Here is a 27846-nt window from a genome sequence, read left to right as displayed (position 1 = left end):
AGAATGAGCTGGGACAGGGGAGAAGACACAGAGCAGAACATCTTCACACTCCCAGGGAAGCAGGAGGCTCCCAGCTCCAGCCTGACCCGGGACAGGAGCCTGGGACTGAGACAAAGGCCCGAGGGCTGGGAGCTCTCAGAATCCAGGCTTGGGCTGGGGTCTTTCAGGTCACAGACAGTCCTGATGGAGTAACTCCAGACAATAATCCTTCCTAAAAGATGCAGCCAGCCAAGGGCACTCCAGGCAGCAACAACCACTTTAATGCTTTCCCTGATGAACACCAGACAACCCTGTCAGCAGGGCCTGTTTTGCAACAGCCTCGAGGATGAAGGAGCTTTTCCTGAGGATTCCCAACAAACACACCTGCTTTTGCTGGATTTCCAAGAGCACCTCTCCAGCTCAGAACCAGCAGTTCAGAACAGTCTTTCCCATGTGTGCTCAGAGTCACCCTCTGCACAGCTGGTTTCGATGTCCCACTGCTCAGCTCTGCACAGTTTTGCCTCAACCTCAGCTTGAGAAAAACTTGCTGTAAAAACTGGACATAAATTATTGACCAGGGAGAAGGAGGCCCTTGTCCTGTACCACTCCACAGCTCTAATGAGCTTCATGTGTGCCAAAACACCCCCGGAGCCTGACACATTGTACACACACAGCAGCACGTTGTGGGCAGTTTATTCCAGCCAGGGCTCTTTGTGTGTTGTGTTCAAAGGTTACACAAGAGCTGCAGCAGCCCAGCTCAGCCCCACAGGGCTGTCCCCATGCTGAGGGCACAGCCCTGCCCTCCTGCCAGGACACAGAGCACAGCCAGAAGTGGCTTTCATGGGACCTTCCACTCATTGGAATATGTTCCCTGCTCCTGTGTACAAGAAACTTCCACAGCAGATCAGACTTACCCAACTCCTAACCACCACCACCCTGCTAGGAATCAATGCTGAAATCCTGAGGAGTTCTCCTTCCTGCAGGATAAAGCTCAAAGAGCCAACATAGCCATCCCTTAATTTTGGGGTGGCAGCAGCAGCACAGCAACTCCCTGCTCAGCACCTCTGACTCAGGAGCTGAGGAGGCAGAGGGTCTGTGTCCAAAAGAAGCCTCCTGTGCCCTCCCATTCCACACGGGCGTGGGTTCACACTGGTCTCAGGCGTGGTTCCTCCTCCTCCTCGTGGCTTGGTGGCTGGGGAGGTGTTTCCTCCTCCCTGGTGTCCTGCTTGTCCCTCTCTGCCTGCAGCCAGCTCTGAGGAGCAATCATCTTCTTGGGCCCGTGGGGCGGGGGCCCGATCAGCGCTTCAATGTCATCGTAATTGATCACTTCCTTCTCCAGGAGGGCATTGGACAGCTGCAAAAGGGGAAGGAGGCAAAATGAGGGATGGAGCCCCTGGACAGAGCAGAGAACTGCTTCTCTGAGCTGGTCTGAACTGTAAGCTCAACTCAGGCCTCAGCACCTGCAGCCGCCCAGGAGCAGAGCCTGGCTGTGCCACCACAGACGGGGTGACCCTGACGCTACTGGAGCCAAGACCAAATTCTCCAGGCTCCGGCACCGCTCCCAAGAGCACGTTTGGCCAGGAATACACAGTGTGACTGCAGGCAACAAAGCAAGCTCTTGGGAATTATTTGGAATGAGAGCTCCAGGAACAATGAGAGAAGTGTCCCTCCTGCTGCTGTCACTGCACCTGTGGCCCTGCCCAAGAGCCAAAGCAGCAGCATGGAGACCTCTGGCAGACCCAGAGCCTCCCCTGTACACACAGTGCTAACAAAGAGCTGCCTGTTCCTGCAGGCAGGGGCTGGAGGTCAGCACAAGTTCCTCTCCAGAAGAGTGGAATTCTCTGGCCCCTCTGGCAGCAGCACCACCCCTCTGGAGCAGCAGGTGGCTGTCCAGAGTGGAACTGCTCGATCCTGCTGACGAGATGTGACACGCTGGCCTGGCAACCGAAACACTGACTCTGGAGATTCTTTGGCTGCACTTTAAAGTTTTTCTGTGCTGAGCCTCTAGCAAACATCTGGCTGCTGTTAACATGGCAGCAGCAGGACAGAGGAGCCTGCAGAGACACCCCTGAGGATCCCTGCTCCAGAGCTGCCAGGGCACTGTCCCGGGGACAGCAGCGTGTCCCAGCTCTCTCCTTACCACGCACTGGAGGCCTGACATTGAGTAGCTCAAGGGGTTGTTGTTGTTATTCTTGTTTGTTTAAAAACAGGATTTAAGGAAAATAATTGCTTGATTTGCAAAATAGGCAACATTCAGTTGACCCCTGGTCATTTTGGAAGTCACAGACTGGAATTATGAAGGGAAGTCAAGGAGATGCAGAGGGTGCTGTGATCCAAGCGTGGCTCCGCACTGGGCACAGAGCTCCTGGCACAGGTGGGGACATGCCAGGGTGTTCAGCTGGATTGGGACTGTCAGGACACAAAGGGAAGGAGGTAAAGCTCTGTCTCTGCAACAAAGATTCTTTGGTGTATCAGTCATTAAGGAGGTGAAAACTGCCTGGAGTCACCAGAGAGCAGGAACCAGTCCCCATCAGCCAAAGTGACAGGAGCCATATTCCTGCACCAAAGCCAGACACTGTCCACCTGATTACTAGCTTGGCTTCCCAAAAACAGTCACTGTCAGCTCTCCAGAAAATTGCACTGCCAAGAGGCAAGCAGAGAAGTGCAGGTGAAGGACACAAATTCCAGCTTTGATCATTTCCACAGAGCACTCCTCCTCTTCTATCTACCCTGCAAACACCAGCTGGTGTGAGGAGGCAGACTACTCACTGCTGGGAAAGGCACACACATTCCTCCCGTGCCTGCTCTGAATCTGGGGGATACACAGTAAACAGTCGCTCGTTCCCAACACTCCCACTACAAGACTTTCTAGGAGAGAGACAACACTGCAACAGCTGAGCTACAGAGCACAGAAAGCAGCAAAACCACCAGTTAAAAACACCCAAACCAACCAACAAACCCCCACACAATTCAACTCACTGTTTGCAGCTTGTCCCGGTTCTCCAGCAAGAGCTTTTCTGTGCGCCTGTAAGCCTGAGCCACCAGGATTTTGGCTTCCTTGAAGAAACAAGAAGAGGGAGTTGGGGTGTAGGTGGCAACAAACACAATGTGTGGCTAAACAAGGAGAGCACTGAGGGATGGAATCTGCAAACTGAGCCAGGCAGAATGTGATTCCTATCAACAGAAACTATGGATAATCTGGTTGGAAAAAGGCCCAAGGAGTGCTGGTGATAAGGGGCAGTGAAGTCTTGTCCTAGCACAGCTCAATGGGAAATGCAGATTAAGTCTGGCCAGGAGCTAAAGGTGCAGCTCAGCACAAATCCCAAGGAAGCACAGCTATGGTGCTTCTAAAATAGAGCTTTTTTGTTTCCAGCTTTTTGGCTTTTGAACTAAAGCAATGTGTTTTTTCAGCAATGAAGCCAAATTTCCTGTCAAAACAGGCTGTCCAGCAATTTGGTTAGATCTGATCTAGGCAGTGCATACATCCACACTGTGCAGCTGTGAGTTTAAGAGACAGATTTCTTGCCATCTCAGCCCTGCACAGCACAGGCTACTGGGCTGAACCAGGTGGGATTCTGCCCATTCCTGCTGCCTCACTGCACAGTCCTGACACGGCCATGGAGCAGGTAAGTGCTCACTCACCGGCCAACAGCAAAATGCAAATTGTTTGGGTGTAAGCCACTTGCCATTTTTCAGTGAACTGCAGAAAGCAAAGAACAAAAAGAAGCCCTTAGCCCAGGGTGGCCTTACGTGGTCCATCATTTGCAGCAGGCCCTGGCTGAAGGGGCGCCGGCCGATGCCAGGGGCACTCCCTGGCTCTGGGAAGGAGATCTGCCCGATGCTGGGCACCATCCCATACTGCTTCACCATGGAGTAGGCAATCTTGGTCACCTTCTTCAGGTCATCCTGTGCTCCTGGGCAGGAAAGACACACACACACACTGCTGGCCAGCTCCCAGCTCAGTGCAGGAAGAGCACATCCTGCACAAACACATGTCCTACCAGTGGAGAGAGCAGAGGACCCACTGCAGCCCATGGGGGTGACACTCAACCCACTAGAGGGACGTTCCTGCAGGTCTCAAAAGTGGCAGTGACCCTTCTGTGGCCAGCTCACCTGAGTCCAGACCTGCCATTGCCCACAGAACAACCTGGACTAATAGAAGGTGTCTCTACCCATGGCAAGGGATGAAATGAGATGGGCTTTAAGGTCCCTTCCAACCCAAACTATTCTACGATCCTATTTGGATTTAACTAGTTGGAAACTGCAAAGAAAGTTCTAGGTTTTCTCAAGAACCTCACCAGTAGCTGCAGCTGTGGCCTTAGGCTTTGGGACAAGTCTGAGACAAGACAGTGACAACCAGCCTGAGACCTCCATGCTTGCAAGTGTCAAAACACACCAGGTGACATTTCTTCTTGCCAGCATGGGAAACCTCCATCCCTTGCTCGGATCCCCTTGGACCTTCACCTGCTCATGCCAGGCTCTGGCTCCTCACCTGTGGTGACCTTGTTAAAGGTGATGGCCTCGGCCACTCTGCCCCCCAGGGCCATGCACATCCTCTCCAGCAGCTGCTCCTTGGTGAACAGGTACTGCTCCCGGGGCAGGATCTGCGCGAATCCCAGTGCCGCGTTTGTCCGAGGGGCTATGGACACCTGCAACACAGGGCAGGTCCCTCAGCTCACAGAACTGCAGAGCTCTCCCTGCAGCACCACAGGGAGGGCAGGAAGAGGCCTCTGCATTCCCAGTGAAGTCTGTCCATAGCCACAGACAGGTTGGCCTACAGAGACATGGCCAAGGACAGCAGCGTGTCCTCATTCCTAAACCAAGCACTCTGCCTTCACACACAAACACACTTCCTGCTCAGGAAATTATCCTTAACAGCAAGTCACAGAATTTAGCAGTTACTTTGGAGTGTATAGGCCACATGGAGTTCACTGATTCTGCTCCAAAATCCCTGGGACTACCTGCAGAAAGACAGGAGCCTTCAGAAAAATAACAGCCATTTTCCCCACCCACTAAATGAGAGTAATTAACACCAGTTCTGCTTACACAATGGGTCATTCAGAGTGAATGTGCTACTGGTAACTGGCCAAGGAGCTGTCACCCTCCTCATTTCACTCCCCCACCTCCCCCAGTGTTTTTTGGAGGAGATGTGCACAGATCACATCCCAGGCCTTTCCCTGCAGAGAAGGGCTTCGGGCAGACAACCTCCCAGTCTGGAAAACACATCTCTCCATCAGTATCAGAGCAACTCCTGCAGTGGCTTCACTGCCTGCAACGTGCTGGGAAAGGGATCACATTTGGATGTGTGTACACACAGAGCAGCCTGGAAGTGCATGACTGAGCAGCAGCACTAGGAGACTCAGTTGTTTGTAATTTTTAATTGCAAGGCTTCTCCTATAGCTGTTAATCAGCTTTGCACCAGCACTATCATCAATGGAACCTAATCATGGATTTCTCTACAGCATAAATCAGGGACATGGTTTATATAATCACAGAATCATTAGGGCTGGAAATGTCCTCCACAACCATCAAGTCCAACCTTTGACCAAATCCCACAACCCACTGAACCGTACTGTGAGGTGCCACGTCCGCTTGTTTTTGAACATTTCCAGAGATGGTGGCTCCACCACCTCCCTGGAGAACCTGTTCCAATGCTTAACCAGCCTTTCAGTGAAGAATTTATTCCTAATATCCAGCCTGAACTTCTCCTTTAGCGGTGGGCTGGGCAGTGCTGAGCAGTTGGACTCGATGACCTAAAAGGTCCTTTCCAAGGAACACGATTCCGTGATTCTGTATTTGCCCTTTACTTTTCTACAGTAGCACAACCCCAGGCTCACAGAGCTGAGCAGAGCTGCACACAAGTGCCACAAGGCCATTTTGGACAGGGAAGCCCCTGGGACCCCCCTCCCTGGCAGTGGAGGTACCTTCATGACGGCCTCGGTGTGCTCCAGCAGCCACCCAACCAGCGCGTGCCCGGACTCGTGGAACGCCACCACCTTCCTCTCTTCTGGTGACAAGATCTTACTTCTTTTGGCAGTGCCTGTGGGAACACACACCAGGGTTTGATAAGTTATCAGCAGGTGCAACCAGTGGGGCATAACCTGGTCCAGCCCAGGGCATGGCTGACTCTGGAGAGGGGGAGGCAGCAAAACCTAAAAACCTAAAATGTTTGGAAAAGGTGCTCCCTGGTCCTGAGGTGGAAAGCAATCCATGCCTGGGATTGCTTGAAAACCCCGGCAGAAACTTTTCCCACTCCTCCTTACAACAGACTTAATCATTAGACAAATAATTTGACATTTGATTTGATCACAGCTCAAGAACCTTCTTCCCAGGGCTGGATCTGTAAAACAACAACTTTTTTTTTTTTTTTGGTGGAAAAAATCCGAAAACAACACAAAATAAATCCCAAACAACAAAACTCAAAATGAGACTAGCTAGAGTCTCACGCTCATTTTGCTGTTTTCAGTCCCTTAGGCAGAACAAGACAGAAGAGAGATGTTGAATCATAAACACAAGGTCCCAGTTGAGAAAATTGTGCATTAATAGAGTTCAAATCAGCTAAAGTCCAGGAGCAGATACAGAAATCCTTCTCCAGAGCCTGGAAATGTCTCTGATTACACATGGCATGCTCTGTATGAGCTTATTCCCAGGCTCCTGAGAACAGCAAATGAAGCCATAACTCACATTTAACCCTTCCTCCAGGAAGGTGATTTTCAAAAATATCTATTTTCCAACTCAGCAGAGCAAGTCCAAAAAGGGTTAAAAAAAAAAAAAAAAAGATACATGGAAGTAAATTTCTAGCACATAGGAAAAGTAAGTACAGAACACACAATGTGTCAGGCACTCATTACAGCACAGAATGTTGGATGCAAAAAGGTCCCAGGATTTGCAGGCCAAAATCCCCACACAGAGCCCAGGGCAGCAGAGGGGAGAGCAGCCAGTCAGACTTAATATTGCACCAAGCTCGCTTCATGCCTTGGAAAACAACGTTCTATTAACATGAACTTTTAAATGAAGTCAAGGGTTTTATTAAACAAGGAAACAACAAAATTAGCGTGGCAAATCTTGTAAAATCACTGCTCAGGGACCCTGCAAACTGCTGTGCCCCACCAGGCACGATGGAACAGCAGATTAACTGCAATAGCCTTGATTTTTATCAGTCAGTCCCTTACCCTGCCCTCAGCAGTGTGTGAGCATGGCCCTGTATGGCTATTTCCACAGAAAGATGTATCTATGTATCTCTATAAATATATGTATATGCGTATGTGTGTATATATATATATATACACACAGACACTTAAAAAATCCCTGCCAGCCCACTGAGGGAGGGACTGTGCTCTTCACAATAGCACACAGTGTGCCTACCAAGATTATTTCTTTTCCTACATAATCTCCAGGCATGGAAGCCCCCTGAAAGCCTGCAGTAATCACATTCATGACACAAGCCACCCAGGAAACAACTCTGGTGCATCTCTGCTGGCCTTACACAAACCCCACCAAGAAAACAGGCTCCATCTTCTAAAGACAAGCCCTAAAAGCCTCTGTGTGCTCAGCAGGTTTCTACCCTCACTCCCAGGAGACCTGACTGACTGCTTTCTGTTCCCAAACTAAAAACACAATGGGAACTACCACAGAGAGAAGTTTTTGCTCCTCCCTTACAGCAACACAAAGCTTTAAGGCTGACAGGGCCTCTGGACTTGCAGAACTCCCTTTTGATTCCGCCCCACTCTTATTAAAACCAGAAGCTCTTAATGGAAAGCACAGTAATATCTTCTTTCTTTCAAGAAAAGCTTTTATAGGAACTGAAATGCCCTCTGGATTGTGAAACCCAGAAGCATTCCTATGACATGGAAAGGGTACATTTAATACAGGGGCCTGGGGGGTTGTTTGGGGTCTTTTAGAATCTGTCTAAAAAAATAGCCAGTCTTGCTAATATGAGAGAATCTGATTAAGCAACAAAAAGACTCTGTGGCTTCCTACACACACCAGAGCCTGAGTGAGGCCAGGCAGCTTTAACTGCCAAAGCTCATGTCCTGCAATGCCCCACCACATGGATCCCAGAGATCCCTTGTGCTGCCAGCCCCCCCAGCCTTGCTTTTTGCTTTATTTTTCCAGTCTGGGGAACTAAGGCAAGGCTCAGAAAGAAAAGGCAAGTGAGTCTCTACAAGTCTGGTGCTTGTGCTCCTGCAGATGGGAAAGTAGAACACATCTTTACAAGAGCATGTGGTGTCAGAACAAGGGGGGATGTCTTCAAACTAAAAAAGATAAGGTTTAGTTGGAATATTAGGGAAAAAAAAATCTTCCCTGTGAAGGTGGTGAGGCCCTGGAAGGGGTTGCCCAGAGCAGCTGTGGCTGCCCCATCCCTGGAAGTGTCCAAGGCCAAGCTGGATGGGGCTTGGGGCAGCCTGGGCTCGTGGAAGGTGTCCCTGCCATGGCAGAGGTTGGAATATAGACTTTAAAGTCCCTTCTCACCCAAACCAGTCCAGGATTCTGTGATCTTTGCTGCAGCTGATGAAAATTTCTGTGTTACAACTACAGTTGTCTCCCTGCCCACTCTTGGGAGCTCCTGAGTACAGTTTGGGATTTGTGTTTTTAACCAAAGCACTGCAAGGGCTTTATTTTTCTGCAACAGGTGAAGCTGTGAGGAATTTTCTCAAACATTTTATTTTACATGAGGAATTCTCTGAGCATTTTCTGATAAAGCAAACACTCAGGACTTAATTCCAGGATCAGGAAGTAACTGACCCAGTATAAACATCCTGTTCCACACATTCCACTAAAAAGGCAGAGTGCCAGTCTGGGTGCCCAGGCTCCTGCTGGGAATGGAGCCTGGAAGCAGTTCAGTGTCTGATTATGAGATCCACAGCTTAGCTCCAGGGCAGTTCAGTCTGAAACCCACCAGATTCAAATCCCTCAGGTGAAGTCTAGAGTCCTGGGAACTCTTTTTCCCTCCCTATAATACACTGCTAGGGGAAATCTCCAGAGGCTCCTCTCCTGGCAATGGCACAAGCAGCAGGGAAAGGCCACAGGACGTTCTCAGAGGGAGAACAGTGCTCTACTGTCTTGCAGTTTATTCTGCCAATTCATCAAAGCCTGGGCTTGGAGGGCAGAAAGAAAAATCTCTAATTTCTTGCTGGTGAGGATGCAGAGACTATTTGCTATTGATATTTATGTAGCAGGTGTCCAGAGAAGCAAGAAAAATTCAGAGATATTGTCACTCTTCTTGTTTAAAAAAAACCCAAACAATCCACAACCCTCCAACCTTCTAAACTGAAAGAGCAACATGGATTTGAATTTTCCTCTTTATTATTTTGTCAGTGGCCATTTTCCCTGAGCTATGGGTTCAGACTCCTTCAGATTCAGGAAAATGGAGCCATTTGGGGTCTTCTTCAGAGAATTTTCTGTGACTGTCATTGAAGACCTTCAGGCCAGAGCACAGTCTGGACCCATCTTTCTGGGATGTAACCCCCTCACCTGAGCAGAACAGACCCTGAGGCAATACCAAGAAATGCTGCTGCATTGGCACAGGTGCCCAGAGCAGCTGTGCCCACCCCTGGATCCCTGGAAGTGTCCAAGACCAGGCTGGACAGGGCTTGGAATACCTGGGACAGTGGAAGGGGTCCCTGCCCATGGCAGGGGTGGCACTGGATGGGCTTTAAGGTCCCTCCCAACCCAAACCAGTCCATAATTCCATGGAATGGCTGCACTTCTCACCTGCAATGACTCTTTCCACGGCGTACTCGAAGTTGGAGGTATCAATGGATTTGTGCCCTTCCCTGGCGGCGTGAAGAGCAGCTTCATTGCAGATGTTTGCTATGTCAGCTCCTGCAGACATGAGTTCACAAGAGTTACACTGGCTCTGAATGGGACAGAGAACTCGGAGAAGGAATGGGCACAAACAAATCTGGAGAAGGACCTAAGGAAGTCAAACAGCCTGTGCTCTTTGTTCCTCAGGAACAGAGAGTAACCCCAGCCCATGGTGTTGATGTTGGATTTGAATAATACAACTGCTTTGGCAGGGAACGCTGATACCACACAGAGCTCAGCAATCCAGGAGCTGGCTGAGGCCAAGGCTGGCTCCCAGGGACAGGGATGGTGTGGGCAGTGGGCTGGCACAGGCTGCTGCTCTGCTCGACCTCGGAGAGCAGAGAAGGAACATCTGTTCCCAGTTTGTGTGGGTGGGTGATGGTGGCAGGGGGCTGCTGAGAGCAGTCACGGAGAGGCAGTGTGCTGGGGCCTGGGAGAGGGGAAACCCAGAAAGGATATTCCAGGAACTCCACATAAACAGGAACTCTGGAGCCCCTTGCTCAGCACTGTTTCAAGCTCCCAGGGACCCACCCTGGAAGCAGGCTCGATGTAGGAGCCAGGCAGAGCTGTCCAATTTCTACTCTGATCAGCAAAATATTTCCTCCTTGTTCCTTCCATCACTTTCCTGGTAATACAAATCAATTTAACAATCTCTCCTCTGAAGTGCAGCACCTCACCCTCAACAGCTTTGAGAGGAGCATGACTGGTTCCTTCCCTTGTGAGTTAGGCACCTGGGCATTGTAAAAGGGTTGTTTCCTTACCTCCCCACCCTGCTAGTCCAACATATTGCAGAAGATTGAAAACAGTCATGAATAACTGCTCATCAGGGAGCTGGTCAGGTTCCCACTAATTTTTTCTGTTTTCCACAGAAATGGAGAAAAAAATGCCCTTTTTGACCAAAACTCCCTGTCAGACCCCCAGCACCCAGGAGTTCCAGTCCGAGTGGAGCAGGAGCAGCCCAAGAACATGTCATACCACTGAATCCTGGGGTCAGCTCTGCCAGGTGCTGCGAGTAGAAACTGCCATCCTGGATCAGCTTGAGGCCCTTCAGGTGCTGCTCAAAGATCTCCTTTCTCTCCTGTAAAGAACACCCAGCACCTGAGCCCAGCCAGGGATCACAGCAGGGCCCTGCTGTCATGGCAGGGAGCAGGGTGGTGGCACTGCTGGCAGAGGGGACAGCGACAGTGCCAGCAGAGGGCAGGGCTCTCCTTGCAGAGTTCCAGCAGCCCTGATAAACACTCAGCTCTCAAATTCCCAACAGATGCACGAGGCTCTCCCTGAGTCATGGCTTTCTCTCTCAGGGCCACTCTCCCCTCCTCAACTCTCACTCTGATCTGTCTTAGCTTCTCCCTCACCACATAAGCCCTGGCAGGAAGGAGCTCTGACTGCCTCGACCTGCTCCTGCACAAACCACAGACTGCAAAGCCCATCCAGCAGCTCCTCAGCCTGCACCCATTTCCCAGATGGAGGTGGGGGTGAAATGCTGCTGGCGAGCAGCCACCAGTGACTCATTCAGCTGGTCCAGGAGATCCTGACTCAAACAATGGGCTCAGTTGCCAGGGTTTTTCCCCTTCCTCCTTCTTCAGGGCAGCTGCACAGTTCATGCTTCCGGGGCCGGATTCTATCAGGCATTTAAGGTATTTTCACTGAAACTCTGTGGAGGACAGTGAAGCACAGATGGGAGAGGAAGAGCCTGTGCTGGCACAGCACACAGATTCTCACTGCAGCTGAGCCTATTCCCAGAACTCTGCTACAAATGTCAACACAGCAGACATGGAAGACTCTTGTAAATGGATTTAAAAAGCATTCAGAAGGAGAAAGTCACTTAACAGGCTGCCTAAAGGAAAATGAGGAGCCTTACAAGGATAGGGAGGGCAATAAACCTACAGAAAAAATAGTGCTCAAGGCACATGACAATTTAAGCTCTCACACCAGCCAATTGCAATTTGGTGCTTCCCAATTTCCTGAAGACACAAACATAGCTGTGCATCTGCATGGCAAAGGGAACCTCACAGAAGTATTTACTACCAAGGCTCTACCAGAGCAGAGACCTCCAGACCAGTGAGCTGTCACTTCAGAGGAGCAAACCACTGCATTAGCACCACAAATCCTTGATCCAGAGCACAGAAACAAGAACAAAGGCAAACAGAGGCTCAACATCTCCATCTCCTCCAAGCTTGGCCTTGCCAGGCCAGTGAGACCAGCAGGGGCTGGGACAGCTCAGTCACAGGAAGGACAAGGCAGCAGGTCAAACACACCTGGAGCGTTGGGAGATCAATAAAGATGTGCCTGTCCAGCCTCCCAGGTCTCATCAGGGCGTTGTCCAGGACATCGGCGCGGTTGGTGGAAGCCAGCACTATGACGTGATCCGTGGTCCCCATTCCTGCCAAAAGCAAGAGCAGAGGAGGAGGTTTTCCCCACCTCAGACTGCACTGCAGGCACACAGTGGGCTGGAGATGGAGCACAGAGCTTTACACAAAGCCAGAGGGTGTGCACAGCACCCTTTGGGGGTGCTGAGTTTGAACGTGCCCTGCAGCTTGGAGCAAAGCCAGGAAGGAACATCCCAGGTGACCCAGGCCAGTCCCTGGTTATCATGGATACTCTGAAATCCCCTTTTCATTTACTTAGCAAGTCTTGGCTTAAGACTTCTTTTTCTCCTTCCTACTGCCACACTCAGAAATTGCTCCAACTAGAACCCAGAACAGAATCTCTGTTTTTGATGACTTCACAGATACCTTCTCACCCCCAGGATAAGTCAATTCCTGAGCCTTTACCTCCAGATTGTACAAGCAGCATTTCCGAGCTGAAACAGCCTTTTCCACAAATTTCCACGGAAAGCCCTTTCAGTTTTTATTTACTTTCAGCCTTCAGTCACAGACATGCCACCAGGGAAGGGACAGGCTTTCCTCTGAGCTGCTCAGGTTAGTGCAGAGAGAGGACAGCTTTGCCACCCAACAAGGGCCATGTTACACCATGAGTTATTCTTTGCCTCCTCACCTCTTACAGGCACCGTGCAGGGCCCTGCAGAACCCACACCAGACACAAAACACAACCCAAAAGCTTTCAACTGATTGTCAGCACAGAATTTGGCCAAGCCAGTCAGAGCAGGTTCTGTCCCCAGGTCTTTAAGGTGGAGGAAGGACTGGGATTTACAGGCTGCCTGACAGCAACCTCAATGGAGGCATCAAAGACAGACAGGATTTCCTGGGGAAGGGAAGGCAGGGCAATGGCAACTGCAGGAGGGCAAAGAGGGGCAGACTTTGTGCTGCCTGGGTGGGGAGCCAGAGCTCCCATTGAATCAGTGCCCCACACGGTTATTTATTGCAGTCCCCCAGGTGTCTGCAGACCCCTGGGCGTGAGTCACCTGCTTCCAGCACATTCCCCAGCCCTGGCACACAGCAGCCTTCCCAGGGAAAGGACACCACAGTCCCATGTGCTTCCCTCTGCCAAGTCCCACGCTGTGGAGAGGCAGCTCCGTGCACGTAAGCTGGGCCAGTTTCAGCTCTCAGCTCCAGCAGAAGAGCTGCCAAATGTGTCAGCGTGCGAGAGCTCAGCACAGATCAAAGTTCCAGGTGAGACAGGGGACTGGCTGTGCCAGCCTGTGCTGCAGCAGACCTGGTGCTCCCTCTCTGCAGGCTCCTGCCTAAATAAGCTGCCGGAGAGGATGAAGCCAAGCATCCTTCAGGCGTGTATCACACTGCACTCTGGAGTGGGATAAACAAGCAGAGACTGGCAGGCACTCCAGGAATGGCAGGATTAGATGGCACAGTGCATTATCTGCCTTGCAGCTGGGAAGACTCTCTTAAAATAGGTCTGACTATTAGAACAAATAAAAAAACCAGAAGCACTGAGAGCATCCTCCTCACATCAGCTTCTGCCCTACTTGCTTAATGCAACACCACCTGGCATGTCACAGGCAAAGATCAGCCAAAGGAACAGGCTATAAAAACAACACCTCATTGCATCAACAAATGAGAGACAGCTCTGAAAATGCAGCCTGAAAAAAAAGAGTTCCTGCACGGGTCACAAATGAACCACTCCAGAAAGGAAAGGAAGAAAGGGTCTACTCAAGCTGCAAGTGCCCACTCCCCACTGAGCAACACACTGCTTGGTGGGCACCTCACCTGCAGGGTTACACTGTGTTACCCTCCAGCCATATGTCCAAAAGCCTTTGCACATCTCCTGGGAGCAGCGGCACTGAAATGGGGCCCTTTCCTGAAGGAAGCCTCAGGGCTGCACAGGGAACAGCTCAGGACTTGTCTGAGGGCTCCAGGTGAAGAGCTGCTACCAAAAGCCTTGCAGCACTTCCATTCACAAACCCCCAGCTCAGCCCAGGACTGCCAAAGCTCCTCTCAAAGCATCCAGAACAGAGGAGAGATTTGGGTCACATTCCTCTTCCGCTTGTCTGCGGTTTGAGAGGGAAGATTCACTATTCAAAGCAGGCACCTGCTCCGACAGAGCCGGGGTTTGTGCGTCACTCCCTGCACTCTCACAAACAGCTTTTGTGGAGAGGCTCCCTCCGGCACCTCCCCTTCTCCCACCACGTCCTGGTGCTTCCCGAGCTCACAGCAAATTGTCAGAGGGAAGGAACCCAAGGCTGCTCAGGGAAGAGCCCCCTGATTTCTCCAAAATGTTCACACCAATGTGACCGAGCCCCAGCCTGCACTCACCCCGTGCAGCTCATGGGGCACTCAGGCCCCTGCAGAGCTCTGATCCTCCTTTCCTCCCTCTCCCTTCCCTCCAAGAAATCTCATTCAATCACAGAAATCCAACAATCAGTGATGACTCACTGATTTGCTTTTGTGCATTTTTTCCCTCCAATTAATATCCATCTCGGGTCTATGGTATTGTCTTGCCTTCAGCCTTCAACTGAAACTCAACCACAGCTCTCGACCTTCCATCTCAAGGCTTCCTTACAAACACTCACCACTCCTGGGGCAGAACTGTTCCCCTCCTAAACAGGTCATTCTGCATCAACCTGAGAACTGTTTTGCTGTGCTGCACATGGCACATCAGTGTTGTTTTAGGTGACACACTCTGTTAGGTAACACTCCAGTGACACGTGCCAGGATCCCTGCTGATCCCATGTTCCCAGCACCAGCCTGACATCCTTGCCAGCTGTCTCCTGTTTGACACTGTCAACTCCTTGGCCTTTTTTTTTTTTTTTAGTGTGTGTTTGATAAAGCATTGAGCAAAATTAAGGACCCTGTACATGATCTGTGCGAGACACGAATAAAGAATGAGATAATACAGATTTAAAAATAAAGCAGGCAGCACACTGCAAACAAGGGACTTTAAAGTACACACTGAGGATAATATTTACCTTCTAAACTCACTTTCCAGTTGAGCTGAACTCTTATTTCTGCATTGAGACTCACCAGGAAAACACTCTGGAAACCACACCTAATTTTTACACACTGATGGAAATCAGACATTTTCACTTTTAGGACAGAGATGTGGAATGTCCTGACTACATATTCCTGAACAGACATGCAGGCTTCCATTTAATTCAGAGGCCAGCTCACCCTACAACCCTTAGGGGAAGAAAAGGACCCACCCAAGCCAGGACTGCTGGGCTCTGTTAGCACTGGCCTTTCCTATCAGGATCATCTACTTCACTGGAAACACTCAGTAATGAGCCAGCAGTTGGAACCCAGGTCTGGGGATGTTTTTGGTGCATGATGGCTTCTAATTTTTCATATGAAGAGTGTGATGACACAACATGACAGTCAAGCTATGAGTCACAGTTACAGTGAAGAGAAAAGTGAAACAAACTCTTCCTGATGGGCAAGTAGTTGGTTATTCCTGACCCTGCAATAGTATGATTTAGCAACAGAAGAAATATTTCAAGTGGGGTCAATGCTGCAGGCTTGGACAAAGACAGGACTAAGGACTGCCAAAGGATCATTCTTTGTGTGAAAGTGTCTGAGCAAAGGGCCAATTCCAGGTGCACAACAGCCAGAAACCAAATACAAATGTGGCCTCAAACCAGGACTCGTTTGCAAAGCTTATCTCCCTCATCTCAGAGATCCTGTGGTCAAGGCAGACAACACAAACATAAGGCAGTGGATAGGAGAATTGATATAATACATCACTTCTGTCCCTTTAGGACAGCTGAACTCTAAACTCTGCCAGGCTTTAAACCACTACCTGTCTCAGACTGGATACAGCAAGTATCCAACAACATGCAATGACTGAAACTCCAGGGGCTTAAAATTTACTAGATTTAGGGACTAGTGAAGGGATACATGGGCTCAGACTGGTTCAGACTTCAGCAAGAGAATGCTGCAGAGGCCAGGCAAGTTCAAGCAGGACAAAGATGAACAGGCTAACAGCTGAACCTCCGAGGAGATAAGGGCAGGGAGAAACACTGACCATCCATTTCCACCAGCAGCTGGTTTAAGGTCTGCTCCTCCTCAGCGTTGGCAAAGCCAGACACGTTGGTGGAGCGCTTCTTGCCCACGGCATCGATCTCGTCGATGTAGACGATGCAGGGAGCGCGAGCCTGCGCTTCCCGGAACAGGCTCCGGACACGAGCGGCTCCCAGGCCTGCAGGGAAAGGGAAAAACTGTGAACCTGCTAGCTAAAGCTGTGAGCAAAGCTGGAGAGCTGCTGGAGAGCAGCGTTACTGGCCCTCAACAAGACACCTGACACCAGTAAACCCTCTGAATACGACAGGCCCTCTCTCAACACTTCAGGCACAAAGAAACAGCCCCAAAATTTGTGTCTACTCCTTAGGCTCAGTGTGTCCTGGGGCTGGGTTTAACTGGGCTCCTAAACCTGCAGGGACTCCTACAGCTGCTGCAAGAGGAGCTTTGTTCCCAGTTCCCAACATGGCCTCCTGTTCCTCCCACAGCTCAGAGCAGAAATAGTCAACATTTTCCTGCATACTGACCCTTGTCAGGTCTCAAGAGACCTGTGAGGAAGGAAGAAAAAGAGAAGGATGGAAATCCCAAGGCACAGAGAGGCCCTACTTTCCCCATCTGCATTTCCATACAAGGAAGGAAGCCTCAGTCATGGGCTTTAATAATAGGTACAGGGAAGTCAGAGAGGATACTTGCAGGTGAAGGACCACAGCTGCACTCTGTCAGAAAGCAGCAACCAGAAATGCACTTCAGATACTACATAATTAAGGAACTGCATCACTAAAAACTTCTATCTCTTTAGTCTATATATCCAACTCATCCTCTCCATGCCAAGCCCTGTCCTTTGCAGGAAGTCCAGCCAAGCTCCCTCCAACTCCACAACACACAAAGAGAACTCCCCCCATTCCTCAGAGCACCTCACCTCCAATCACCTCCACGAACTCGGAGCCTGCCATAGCCAAAAATGGCACCTGGGCCTCTGTAGCCACAGCCTTGGCCAGCAAAGTCTTCCCACAGCCTGGTGGGCCAAGCAACAAGGCACCCTTGGGCACTTTGGCCCCGAGCTGGAGGTAGCGATCGGGATTCTGCAAGGACAACACAGCTCGGTCAGAGCCACAGCTCACACCGAGCACCTGCACCGCAGTGGGGCTTCCCAGAGCTTCCCCAGAATGTTTGCAGCCTGGGCAGCTCTGAGCTGCTAATGGGAGCAGCTCCATCTGCATTCCCACTGTGGAGCTGGACATACAGAGTTTGTTTCAACAGAGGCTGGCCAGAACCACAAAGGATGAAGAGCAGAGCACACCCTCCTGGCTCAGTCACCCCTCTATCCCAGAAGGAAAGCAGCAAACATTTGTTTTGTTCTACTTTTACATACCTTTAAATAGTCCACAAATTCCTTGACTTCCATTTTTGCCTCATGCATTCCTGCTACATCCTTGAAGCCAATCCCTTTTCCAGATTTCCCATCCACAATGGTGAAACGAGCCATCTTCAGCTGGTTCTGGGGAAGGCAGCACAAGGACCAAACAACTTTGAACAAAGCAACAGTCTGGAAAGGCCGTTTGCTACATTTTGGGAGCCAGCCCAGCCCAGATGTCCCTACCAAACACCACTGAAGTCCCCACCAAAGCACTGGTGTTTCACAGATTTTTGTTCTGGAGAAAGTTCCCAGATGGATGGTTGACTCAAACTATTTATCCACATGTTGGGAAGAGACAGAATAAACTTGCAGTAATAGTCCCAACACACTGTAGTTCAAACTCCCATGCAGACCAGGCAGGGATGATTGTTAAAACACGCAGATGTCCAAAACTTGATTTGGGATCTCCTCCCTGATTTCTGAATGCTCTGATCCTCAATACACATGGGACAATCATAGTTCCAAGGAATATGTGTTGATAGCAAATAACTGTCAGTGGTAAGTAATTGCCAATACTTGTGAAAGCACAGACACTTTGCACAGTCTTTGATGCTGCTGCTGGTTTCTACTGAAAACACCCCAGGCCAAAACTACAGGTTCTTAAACTGAACAGCCACCACGTTTCCATCTCCTGACGCATGTGAAGCCATGAGAGTCAAAACAAGAATTCAGTTAAACATCCCACTCATAACTGCTCAGTATGCTCTACTCAAAGCAGCTATTCAGGAGGTTTTTTGTTTTAGAAGAAAGTTTATGACTTCTGAGGCCTCAGAAACATCCAAAGGAAGAGTTAAACTCAGGGCCTGGCTGTCCCCACTTAAGCAAGGACACAATCTAGTCCTCAAGGCCTCATTACTCAACACTTCTTTAAAATATTCCTTTTCTCTGAGCAGCTGCATCCTTTTGTTCAAAGAGAATCTCAAAGCCAAAAGAGAACTGCGGAGGAGACTGAGTGGGAAATCCAACAAGGGACTGAATTCACTGTGTTTTCATCCCCAATCCCTGTGGTCAGGGACAGAGCACCCCGGGCTGATTCCTACAGCTTCATCAGCTGATCCAGGCCAGGGTGGGAGAGGGGAGGAGGAGGAGGTTTGCCTGGTGTTGCAAACGAGGCATGCGGCAGGGGCAGAACAGGCCAACACATAATGAACTCCAGAATCTGAACATATTTTATAAATTGAGAACTCATTTTGCAGAAAGCAGCAATTCCTACTTCTGGCTGTATGGGAGGCATGTTGGCAGGGCCCAGTGAAAAACACCATCTGCAGCTGCAGCTCATTAGCAAGCTTTGAAAACAGCAAACTGGACTGAAATTCCCTGAGCTCAGCCCTTCCTGCCATTGGGAAGGGACCTCGGCTAAGGCCAGTTAAGGTACCAACCAGGGAGATGATCAGGATGCAAGGTGTGGCAAGACTGGAGACTCCTTGGCACCAGTTCATCCCCATCCTGCACTGACTTTGCTGGGAAAAGGGGAGGATACAAAACAACAGAAGCCAAGACTCCCCACAGGCTGCAAAACATGCTGAAAACCCGGGCTACTCACAAAAGCGTTGAAGCCTCCAGCCCTGCTCGCCACCCTGAAGAGGCGGAAGATGCTCCACAGCATGGACACGACCACCAGTGTCACTATCAGGGAAAGGACATCACTGAAAGGACAAAGGCAAGAACAAACTGAAGCATTCAGCTGGTCAATATTACCCAGCTTGACTACTTTTAAAGGACATTTAGGCTAGAGTGCAAATGAGCAGACGTGATTAAGAACATGGAACTTTAGCAGGTTTTTATATAGATATATAAAACCCCAACCATTACATAACCTAAGAAGTTAAGCAGAGGACACTGGCAAACATTGCCTACAGCTGTGGAAGAAATTTGACCTCACCATCCACTTCAGAGGCATTTCTGTTTCTAAAACAAGCAGGACTTCCAGGCACTCAGATCACACATGGAGCAGAATCCACCGGGGCTGGCAGTGCATCCAAAGGGAGCTCACTGCAGAGGAGAGTGTCTGGTAACAACAGGGATTCAAACTCTCCTAATCCTGGCAGAAATCACAGTGTGGGTCTCCCATTAAGAGACTGCTTGATCCTACTTAGTCAAATTTCTCAAGAGTCCTTTATGCCAGAAAAAAGTGGTCCAGCACCAACACTATCAGTTTTCTGAATCCTTTGGAATACCCATTGCATTAGAAGGGGGACGGGGAGCTGACATGACATTCCTGGTGTAACACAGTTACAGGACAAACATGCTGAGGACAAATATCCTGTGAGCTCTAAACAAAGGCTGTCCCCAAGAGCAGGAAAAATGATCCTACGTCAGATGACAGGCTGAGATTGGTGGGCCCCTGTTCTGCTCCACATCCCTGAGGAACCATCCAGCCTCGCCACACTTTTGTGCTTATCTTTACACCAGGAATGTGTGTTCCACCTCTCACAGAGGGATGATTTACTGAAGCAAGAGACCAGCAGGAGCTCTACACCGAGCTGCATTTGTTTCTGCTCAGTGAGAGATACAATGGCAACACTGAAACCTGAAAGTCACCTTCAGTTTGTCTGCTCTGCAAACAGGATTAATTCTGAAACACCCCGAGCGCCCACAGCGTGGAGTGAGCTGAGCCCTGCAAAGGCTCTGCACCTTGCAGTCTCCAACTCCAGACTGAGACCAAATCCTCCAGACATTCATTAGGTCTTCTGAGAGACTTAACAACCCATCACAGCTCTTAAAAATTTGTTTAAAATCTCTTTTGAGGAGCAGGGGAAACAGCTTGCGTTGGGGGCTGATTGTCTGTTCAGTCCTCTCTTCCTGTTACACATAAATCTGAAAAACTTGGCAAGTTCTGAATTTGAACTGCAGGTCTCATACTGCATGATTAGTTAAAAAGGCTTATCTTCATATATTCAACTATATATTAAAAATATCCAAATTTTGATGAGAGGATGAAATCCAGCCCAGGTAATCATTCAAACACAAACTTCACATTTTTGCCAGGTGTCTGGGAGGAGGAATTACACACACTGGCCATCTCCAGTGGGAAAATCAAAGCATTATAATGAGGAAGGAAGGATTAGTGCATCCCCAGCCTTCTCCACAGCCCAGGCTGTAACATCACTTGTTTCCAAGATTTCTATCACACGCTGCACTTGCATAGTTGATTATGAGGATAAAGAACTCAGTGACCCTGACCTGAAACATTTTGGCCTTTTTCATGTTGCAATTACAGAATTCTTAAGACCCTCACTTTTCAAACATTAATGTACATCTAAAGCACCTTATCTTTCAGAAACACTCATTCAATGCTCCAAATCCAAGCTCACTTTTCTGCTCTGTATTTAGATAACATTTAGCCAAAGGTCACTTTTTTCCAAGCAAAGGATGCTGTCACCAATACAAGAGCAACAGTAAGGACAAATTTATATCATACTTTCCATAAAAACCAGGGTGTTTGTAGGAAATGGGGATTCTCTCTTTCTCATCAATATTCAGTTCATCCTCCACAGCTCTGAGCTTCTCTTCGAATTTGTCGATGTTTGCCACGCGCATGGTGTACACCAGGGTCACGTTCTGGGGACAGGCAAGGCACAGCAGCATGGAAATGTTATTTATTACATATCAATATCTGCAAGGAGCAGAGGGGCACAGCAGGGACAGGTCAGGTAAAAATTAGCCTCAAAAACACCCTTTGATCCTGCATCAATGGATTTGGGGGCAGATGACTGACACCAGGGCTCTGAGTGAATTTAGCAACCCTCTGGTCTTAGGAAAAAAGGCTAATGGAGTTTGACAGAACACTCATGACTGAAATCCAAACAGCAGAAAACTTTTGAAACAAAAGAAGTCAAAAGAATTTACAATCTCCTGGACACCTTCTCCAATATCAGACTGAGCTGGTAGAAGAAAATTGAGTTTCTCCAGCTTTTTAGACATACACAAGATTTTTTTTCTCCAGGCCATTATTAATTATTTTTACAATTCAAACTAGAAGTCTTAGTTTCCAGTTGCTTGAAGCCCCCTGAACTTCGAATAAAAGGAAAGGAAAGAACTAAAGCAAGTTTACCAGCTGACCATGAATTCAATCACCTTCAACAGTATTATCTAAGCTCACCCACAGCTGTAGGGAGTCACTCACAACTTGTCCATGTGGAGTTCCACCCGGGTGCAGATAAATCTCCACGATGTCGCTCTCAGGCACCACCTCGATCCTCTGCACCTCCCCCTTGGCCAGCATCTCGTTCACAAAGTAGTTCCAGGAGATGTTGGTCCCTTCCCTGTTCTCGCTGATCATGAAGCGAAGCATCAGCACCACGAAGGCGAGGATCAGCAGCGCCCGCAAACGTTCCAGGTGCATCTGATTTTCCCTTCTCCTGCGTTTCTCCTCCTCTTTACAAAAAAAAGATATCAGAGGAAAAAGGATTAGTGTGTAATTGTGGAGTTTTCTGACACAAAGAAGGGATAATTAAATAACAAAGATTAACACAATGGTACTTTGGTTTGGAGAGGGTTTTTCTGCTGCATGTTTGGTTTCCCCTGAAGGACTGGGCTTCCCATGGCCCTAGTGCACCAAACCCACTAAAATCCCACCAAATATCACTCTAGGCTAAAATGAGACACTCTCTTGCCTGGCCCCATAAGGACAGAGGTCAAATAAAGCCACAGGACCCTTGCTGCTAAAAATCAAACTGCAGAATGACTACAACCCCCTTTATACAACATGGTTCCACAGTAGAAAATATTAGGAGTAATCCCAGTGTCCCTGGTAAATCCCACAGCACATTATTGTTTCCAGGTGAGCTCTGATCTCCTGGCACCTGTACCACAACTCCAGCAATGCTTCCACTACCTCCGTAAATACCTGCATTTGCAGAGACTGGGAGCTAGCACAGAACACAAATACACTGCAAATCCATCTGCCTTAACCAAATTCCCTGGATTTTCTCCCATACAACTCACCTCATGTTTCAGAGGGTTTGATAACTTGCCTACATTAAGGATCTGTATCCAAGAGGGATTCCTGTGCTGGATGTGCTTTGCCACACTTTATTGTACTACAGCTACACTGAAGCAATGACACATGGAAAAGAGATGTTTTACTTCAACTATTTGCCATCAAATATTTTTCCAGTCTCACAACACTTATTTTTTTTTTTGCACTGCACAGGCAAATTTACAATTCTGTGGGCTGTAAAGGGCTGTCACAGCACAGTTCAATGTCAGCTGTTGGCCAGCGTTTGAGTTGTTCAAATGACAACAAATATCTCCTCTTTCCAGTCACATGTGAGTGTTCCCAATATATAATTTTGCACTTGCTCTTGATAGACAACTTAACAGCAACAGCACCACGGCACACATAAATACCCTTCCACACCCAGAAATAAATTTATTCTGTGCCACTAGGCTCTAATGCACCAGTGCTGCAGCCCAGATTTGATTTATTTGCAAATTCATAACAAATGTCCTGACACCAGCATTTATCACAGGTCACCAATTAGGCCCTACGCATGCTGCAACAAAACCCAGGGACAAACATATGACCCAGGCAGCTGCTAAAAAAAGTCCTCTGTCCTTCAGAGGCACAGCCTCATTTTTCACTGCTTCCCAGCCCTGCTCCACGCTGAACAGGAAAGGCTTGTTCCTAAATAGAAACAATGCAGCTTGGCAGAGCAGTCATCATTTCAGAGGGCTGTGACAAGCTCAGGCTCCACGTCCAGCTCATCCGCTTTGTTCTCTCCTGCCATCCCCTCACCAAGTGTTATCTGCTGCATCCAGCTTTGTTAGGACTCAGACTCAGGAATTCATCCCAAGGCTGCAGAATGACATCCACTAGAGTCTTATTAGGGAAAATTACAATACATGATAGAAGACTTAAGTCTGCACAACATCCTGGAAAGTTGAGCAGGTTCTGAATAAAAATATTTTACGCAGAAAAGAAAATACTTAAGGAAAATGAATCCTGACAGGAAAAGTCCATCTATGGTTGTTCAAGTTCCTTGGAGGTGTCAGTCAACTCCTGCTAGAGCACTTTCCTCTATTTCATTTCAAACCAAGTGGAGGCCCATAAGCTGCTCTAAACACACACAGTCAGGGGTGTGATCACAAAAACATCACCCAGGGGAAAACTGTCCATTAGACATCCTGACACAACTTCTCCCATTTCCAGGAATTAGATCTTTCTAGGACCTTTAACCTGCAGCTGAATAATTTCAGGAGAGAACCCCATCTCTAGAAAATTTGCAAGGCAACACCAAGCTTTCCTCTAGTCTGTGTTTAATCAAGTACAAACCCGATCTATTTCTCAGCTGGTGAAGTGTGATTGCCTGTACAGCACAAAAGCCACACTGCACCACCAGCCACCCCACAGCACTCAGGACATGAGTCCCCGGGACTGGATGTGACACTTGCAAGCAGCAGCTGTGGGAATACTTCCAGCTCCTGAGTCTCCACCAAGCAATGATTTGCCATTAACCCCAAATGTGAACTCTCTGATTAAAATCTTTGCAAGGGCTGCGCTGACAGTTTGAAGAGTTCTCTGTAATAATTACAGCAGAGACAAGTGTTCCCCTGGAGACACGGGGCAGCATTCCCCTCCCAAAGCCAGGCTGTCCATTAATCACAGGAGGAGAGGCCATGGAGCACGTCGTGCTGCTGGTTACTGATTTGAACAGCCACAGCACTTCCAGGTGCTGTGCTCAGTCATCCCCTGGCTTCACACAATTCCACACTCCAGCTCCCCTCCCATGGACTCTGATACCTGCACTCATCCCCCACTGAACACTTCATCCCAGTCAGATCATCAAGGAAAAGCCATTGCTCTGGCCCTGAGGACACTGCACTGACACCAGCCAGGCTGTCAGCAGCAGATGACCTCTGACTTCAAAAGCAAAAACTCCAAGAGGATTCAATTATGAAGCACAACAAAGCAAAAGCCAAGTGCTCACACCATTTGATGATACCCAGGTAAAGCTTTAGAAAGTAAATTATAAAATTATATTAAAGTCTGTAATGACATTAAGTTGCAGTACAAAGTTCTAGAGGCATGGCAAGGGGCTGGATGATTTTATGGGCCCTTCCAACCCAAGTCACCCAGGTTTTTAGGGAGATAAAACTCATTTTCAAATGTATTTTTACATGCTTGGGGCTTAGGAGAATAAGACATGGAAAACAGTATCTAGAAAGACTGATTTTAGAAAAAAAAAAAAAAAAACAAGAAAAATTAGCAACACAGCTGAGAGCTCTTTAAAGAATTTATACCTAAGTTCTGTGATTCACCAGAAGTAGGGACACATCCACACTGAAGATAAATGAAATATAAGCAAATAAACCCAAATCCAGCTTAAATGACTGGGTTTAGTTAATACAAATTTATTAAGTCAAAAAAAACAACAAAAAAAACCCAGGTAATTATTACTGTCCCTCTTCATAAAGGAGCAATGCCAAGCCAACCAGCAATGGGGAAATCTGCACAGGAAGCAAAGTGGCCCATGAAGAGTCACTTCCATGATCTTTCATCCCCTGATTAGATATTAGGGGAAAATCCTTCCCTGTGAGGGTGGCAGGCCTTGGCACAGGTGCCAGAGCAGCTGTGGCTGCCCTGGATCCCTGGCAGTGTCCAAGGCCAGGCTGGACAGGGCTTGGAGGGCGTCCCTGCCCATGGCAAGGGTGGGACTGGATGGGCTTTAAGGTCCTTCCAAGCCAAACCACTCCAGGATTTCAATAATCTGTCCTGTATCTTCCACTCCATCATCTAAACCAAAATGCTCCTTCCAACTTTCCCTTAGCCCCAGGCTTGTACAGGGGGAAATTGCAGGTACAGGGAAGCACAAAGGTGGATCTTCCTTCCTGCATGCCCTTCCCGGCGTTTCAGTAAATTCTGGAATTTCTGGCACACACATACCATCCTCCTCCTGTGGAGATTTCTTCTTGAATCCTCCATTCTTCTGGCTACTCCCCTGAGAGCTGGATGTAGCAAACCAGGAGGTGCTGCCTGCAGGCAAGCAGAGGTCAGAGACTGTTTTGATGGCACAAGGGAAATAATTTGGAGAAATTCCTTTAGTACTGAACCATGGACACAATTCCCAAGGCACAGCCACCGCTAACACTGGTGTGGGCAGTTAGGAACAGCCTCACACTTGGGATTGGAAATGCTCATTAGAGGAAATGTAGGTAATGGAATTAAAACAGGTTTCTCAGGAATACTGGGGGACACTCCAATAAAAGCCAAAAAGGCTACAAACACAAAATCTAACGACTCCAGCACTTCTTTAATCTCCTGAGCTCCTCATGGGAAGGTGCCACTGTTCATTCCTGTCCCCAAACACAACCCTGGATCCCTGCAAACACCCCAGCTCCCACATCCAGGAACAGAAGATCTTTGCTGCACTTTCAGGAATGCAGAGGGAAGGTCAATTCTCTTATGAAATCAAACCTTTTCCCTTCCTGCTCCTTGGGACTCACCCAGGAGATTCCAAAGTCTGACTGGATCTCGGATTATGTGCTGTTTTGTCAGGGCTCCGCCGAGACCTTGACGTGGTAGGGCAAGTGTTGGTGCCAGGAGGCTCTGAGGAAGGAGAGAAAGAAAAACAAGACAACAATTGGAAAAGCAGTGCGGCTGCTTGAGCTTTGTGTGTGCCTCCCTGAGACTCAGATTCCCGAGCAGGGAAATGCTGTGGGTGAGTGTCAGGACAGCAGCTGGGAGCCCTGGATGGGATTCCTGGTTGGGCATTTCCCACTTGATTTGGGAAATGTTTGTAACCCAGAACAAAGAAAGCATAAGTAGAAATAGACAACCCATGCTTGAAACACTTAATAGTTCATCCTTTTTCCTCTCCATGTCTGTGTTTTTGTTCTAAAGGCATATTGGAAATTAGTTCTTAAGAGTGTAGAAAGTTTTTTAACAAAAAAAAGACATTTTAAAGACTTTCAATCCTCCTGCATAGGAGCAAGGACAATGCAGCTCTGTCCCTGAGGTAACTCAGCAAGAATCCTACAGTGGATATTCAGACTTAAGTGCAATTTCACAACATCTAAACTAACATTTATGAACTGTCTCATGCAACACAAGTCTGGTCGCTTCTCCAGTGTGATTCCCTGTCTGCCCTCCACTGCACAGGCTCCAATTTCTAAACCAGCCAGGGACACTGACCAGGCTGAAACCCCTCACTCATTTTTCCTGGTTCTCCTCTTTTTTCCAGCCTGTGATGGCCTAAGATGGCAACCTCAGGATTGATGCTCTCTAGAACAGAGCAGCTTAAATTCAAACTGATCCCACAAAAACCCGGCATGAAACAAAGTCCCACATTGTTCTCCTTACACCACAGAAAAAGCCCTAAATCCAGAGAAGGCCACAAAGCTGATGGGAGAAACGGAGCACCTTTTGTACAAGGAAAGGCTTGGAGAATTGGGATTGTTCAGCCTGGAGAAGAGAAGCTTTGGGGTGACAAAACTGTGACCTTTTGAGTGCCCGAAGGGGCTCCAGGGGAGCTGGAGAGGGACTTTGGACAAGGGATGGAGGGACAGGACAAAGGGCAGTGGCTTCCGAGGGCAGAGCTGGATGGGACATTGGGAAGGAATTCCTCCCTGTGAGGGTGGCAGGCCCTGGCACAGGTGCCCAGAGCAGCTGTGGCTGCCCCTGGATCCCTGTGAGTGTCCAAGACCAGGCTGGACGGGGCTTGGAACAACCTGGGATAGTGGAAGGTGCCCCTGCCATGGCAGCGGACAAGAATAAAATCCCTTCCCACACAAATCATTCCATTATCTCCACGGCGTTCCCCAAGTCCGCGCCCAACAGCGCTGTCACGCCGGACCTTCGGCTCGGCACAGCGACAGGTCCCTCCCGAGCAGCCCGGACGCCTCTCTGCCCCGTTCTTCTCCTCCCCCGGCGCCCCCAGCGCTCGGTACGGCCCCGCCACCGCCCCGTTACCTGCAGGCCGCGAACGCCGCCGAGGGCACAGCCGCGGGGCCGGGCCCAGGCGGCGGCGGGCGGCCGCCAGAAGGCGCAGCGGCCGCGGAGAAGCCCCATCCGCAGCAGCAGCGCCATGTCCGCCGGTGCCGCTCCCGGGAGGCCTCAGAGGCCGCGGCAGCGGGACCAGCCCGGTCCGGGCCGCAGCGGCTCCGCCGTTACCAGCCCCGCGGCCTCGGCGCGGCCGGAAGCGCCCGCTGAGGCCCGGGCGGCCATCTTGGAAGCGGGGACGCGCGCCGCGCTGCCAGCCCTCAAGATGGCGGCGGCGCGCGGGGGCTGCCGGGAAGGGCCCCGCGGTACCGGGGGGCTCCGGTGCGGCCTGA

General features: G+C 49.3%; 1 protein-coding gene across 1 annotated transcript; it reads right to left on the bottom strand.

Annotated features, from left to right (window-relative positions):
- Nucleotides 1-655: 655 nt before the first annotated feature.
- On the bottom strand, nt 656-27706 carry SPG7 (SPG7 matrix AAA peptidase subunit, paraplegin). Its single transcript, XM_021526923.2, has 17 exons — nt 27485-27706; nt 26020-26122; nt 25460-25549; nt 21698-21948; nt 20993-21132; nt 19115-19217; nt 17527-17652; nt 17074-17236; nt 16162-16335; nt 12045-12169; nt 10762-10864; nt 9694-9804; nt 5904-6019; nt 4472-4628; nt 3730-3893; nt 2959-3036; nt 656-1333 (listed from the first exon to the last, which is right to left on the bottom strand). The coding sequence occupies exons 1-17, from the start codon at nt 27599-27601 to the stop codon at nt 1124-1126; spliced, it is 2331 nt and encodes a 776-aa protein (XP_021382598.1). The 5' UTR covers nt 27602-27706; the 3' UTR covers nt 656-1123.
- Nucleotides 27707-27846: the final 140 nt, after the last annotated feature.

The sequence above is a fragment of the Lonchura striata genome, chromosome 13, assembly GCF_046129695.1.
Source record: "Lonchura striata isolate bLonStr1 chromosome 13, bLonStr1.mat, whole genome shotgun sequence".
Lineage (NCBI taxonomy): Eukaryota > Metazoa > Chordata > Aves > Passeriformes > Estrildidae > Lonchura > Lonchura striata.
This window is presented reverse-complemented; position numbering and strand designations above follow the sequence as displayed.

Bases quoted from the DNA above. Each gene is read 5' to 3' on its own strand.
- SPG7 (XM_021526923.2), bottom strand. From the start codon at position 27,601: ATGGCGCTGCTGCTGCGGATGGGGCTTCTCCGCGGCCGCTGCGCCTTC. The intron at 26,123-27,484 runs GTAACGGGGCGG...CTCCTTCCTCAG, and splicing joins GCGGCGTTCGCGGCCTGCAG to AGCCTCCTGGCACCAACACT. The intron at 3,037-3,729 runs GTAAGGCCACCC...TGTTTCTTCAAG, and splicing joins TGCTGCAAATGATGGACCAC to GAAGCCAAAATCCTGGTGGC.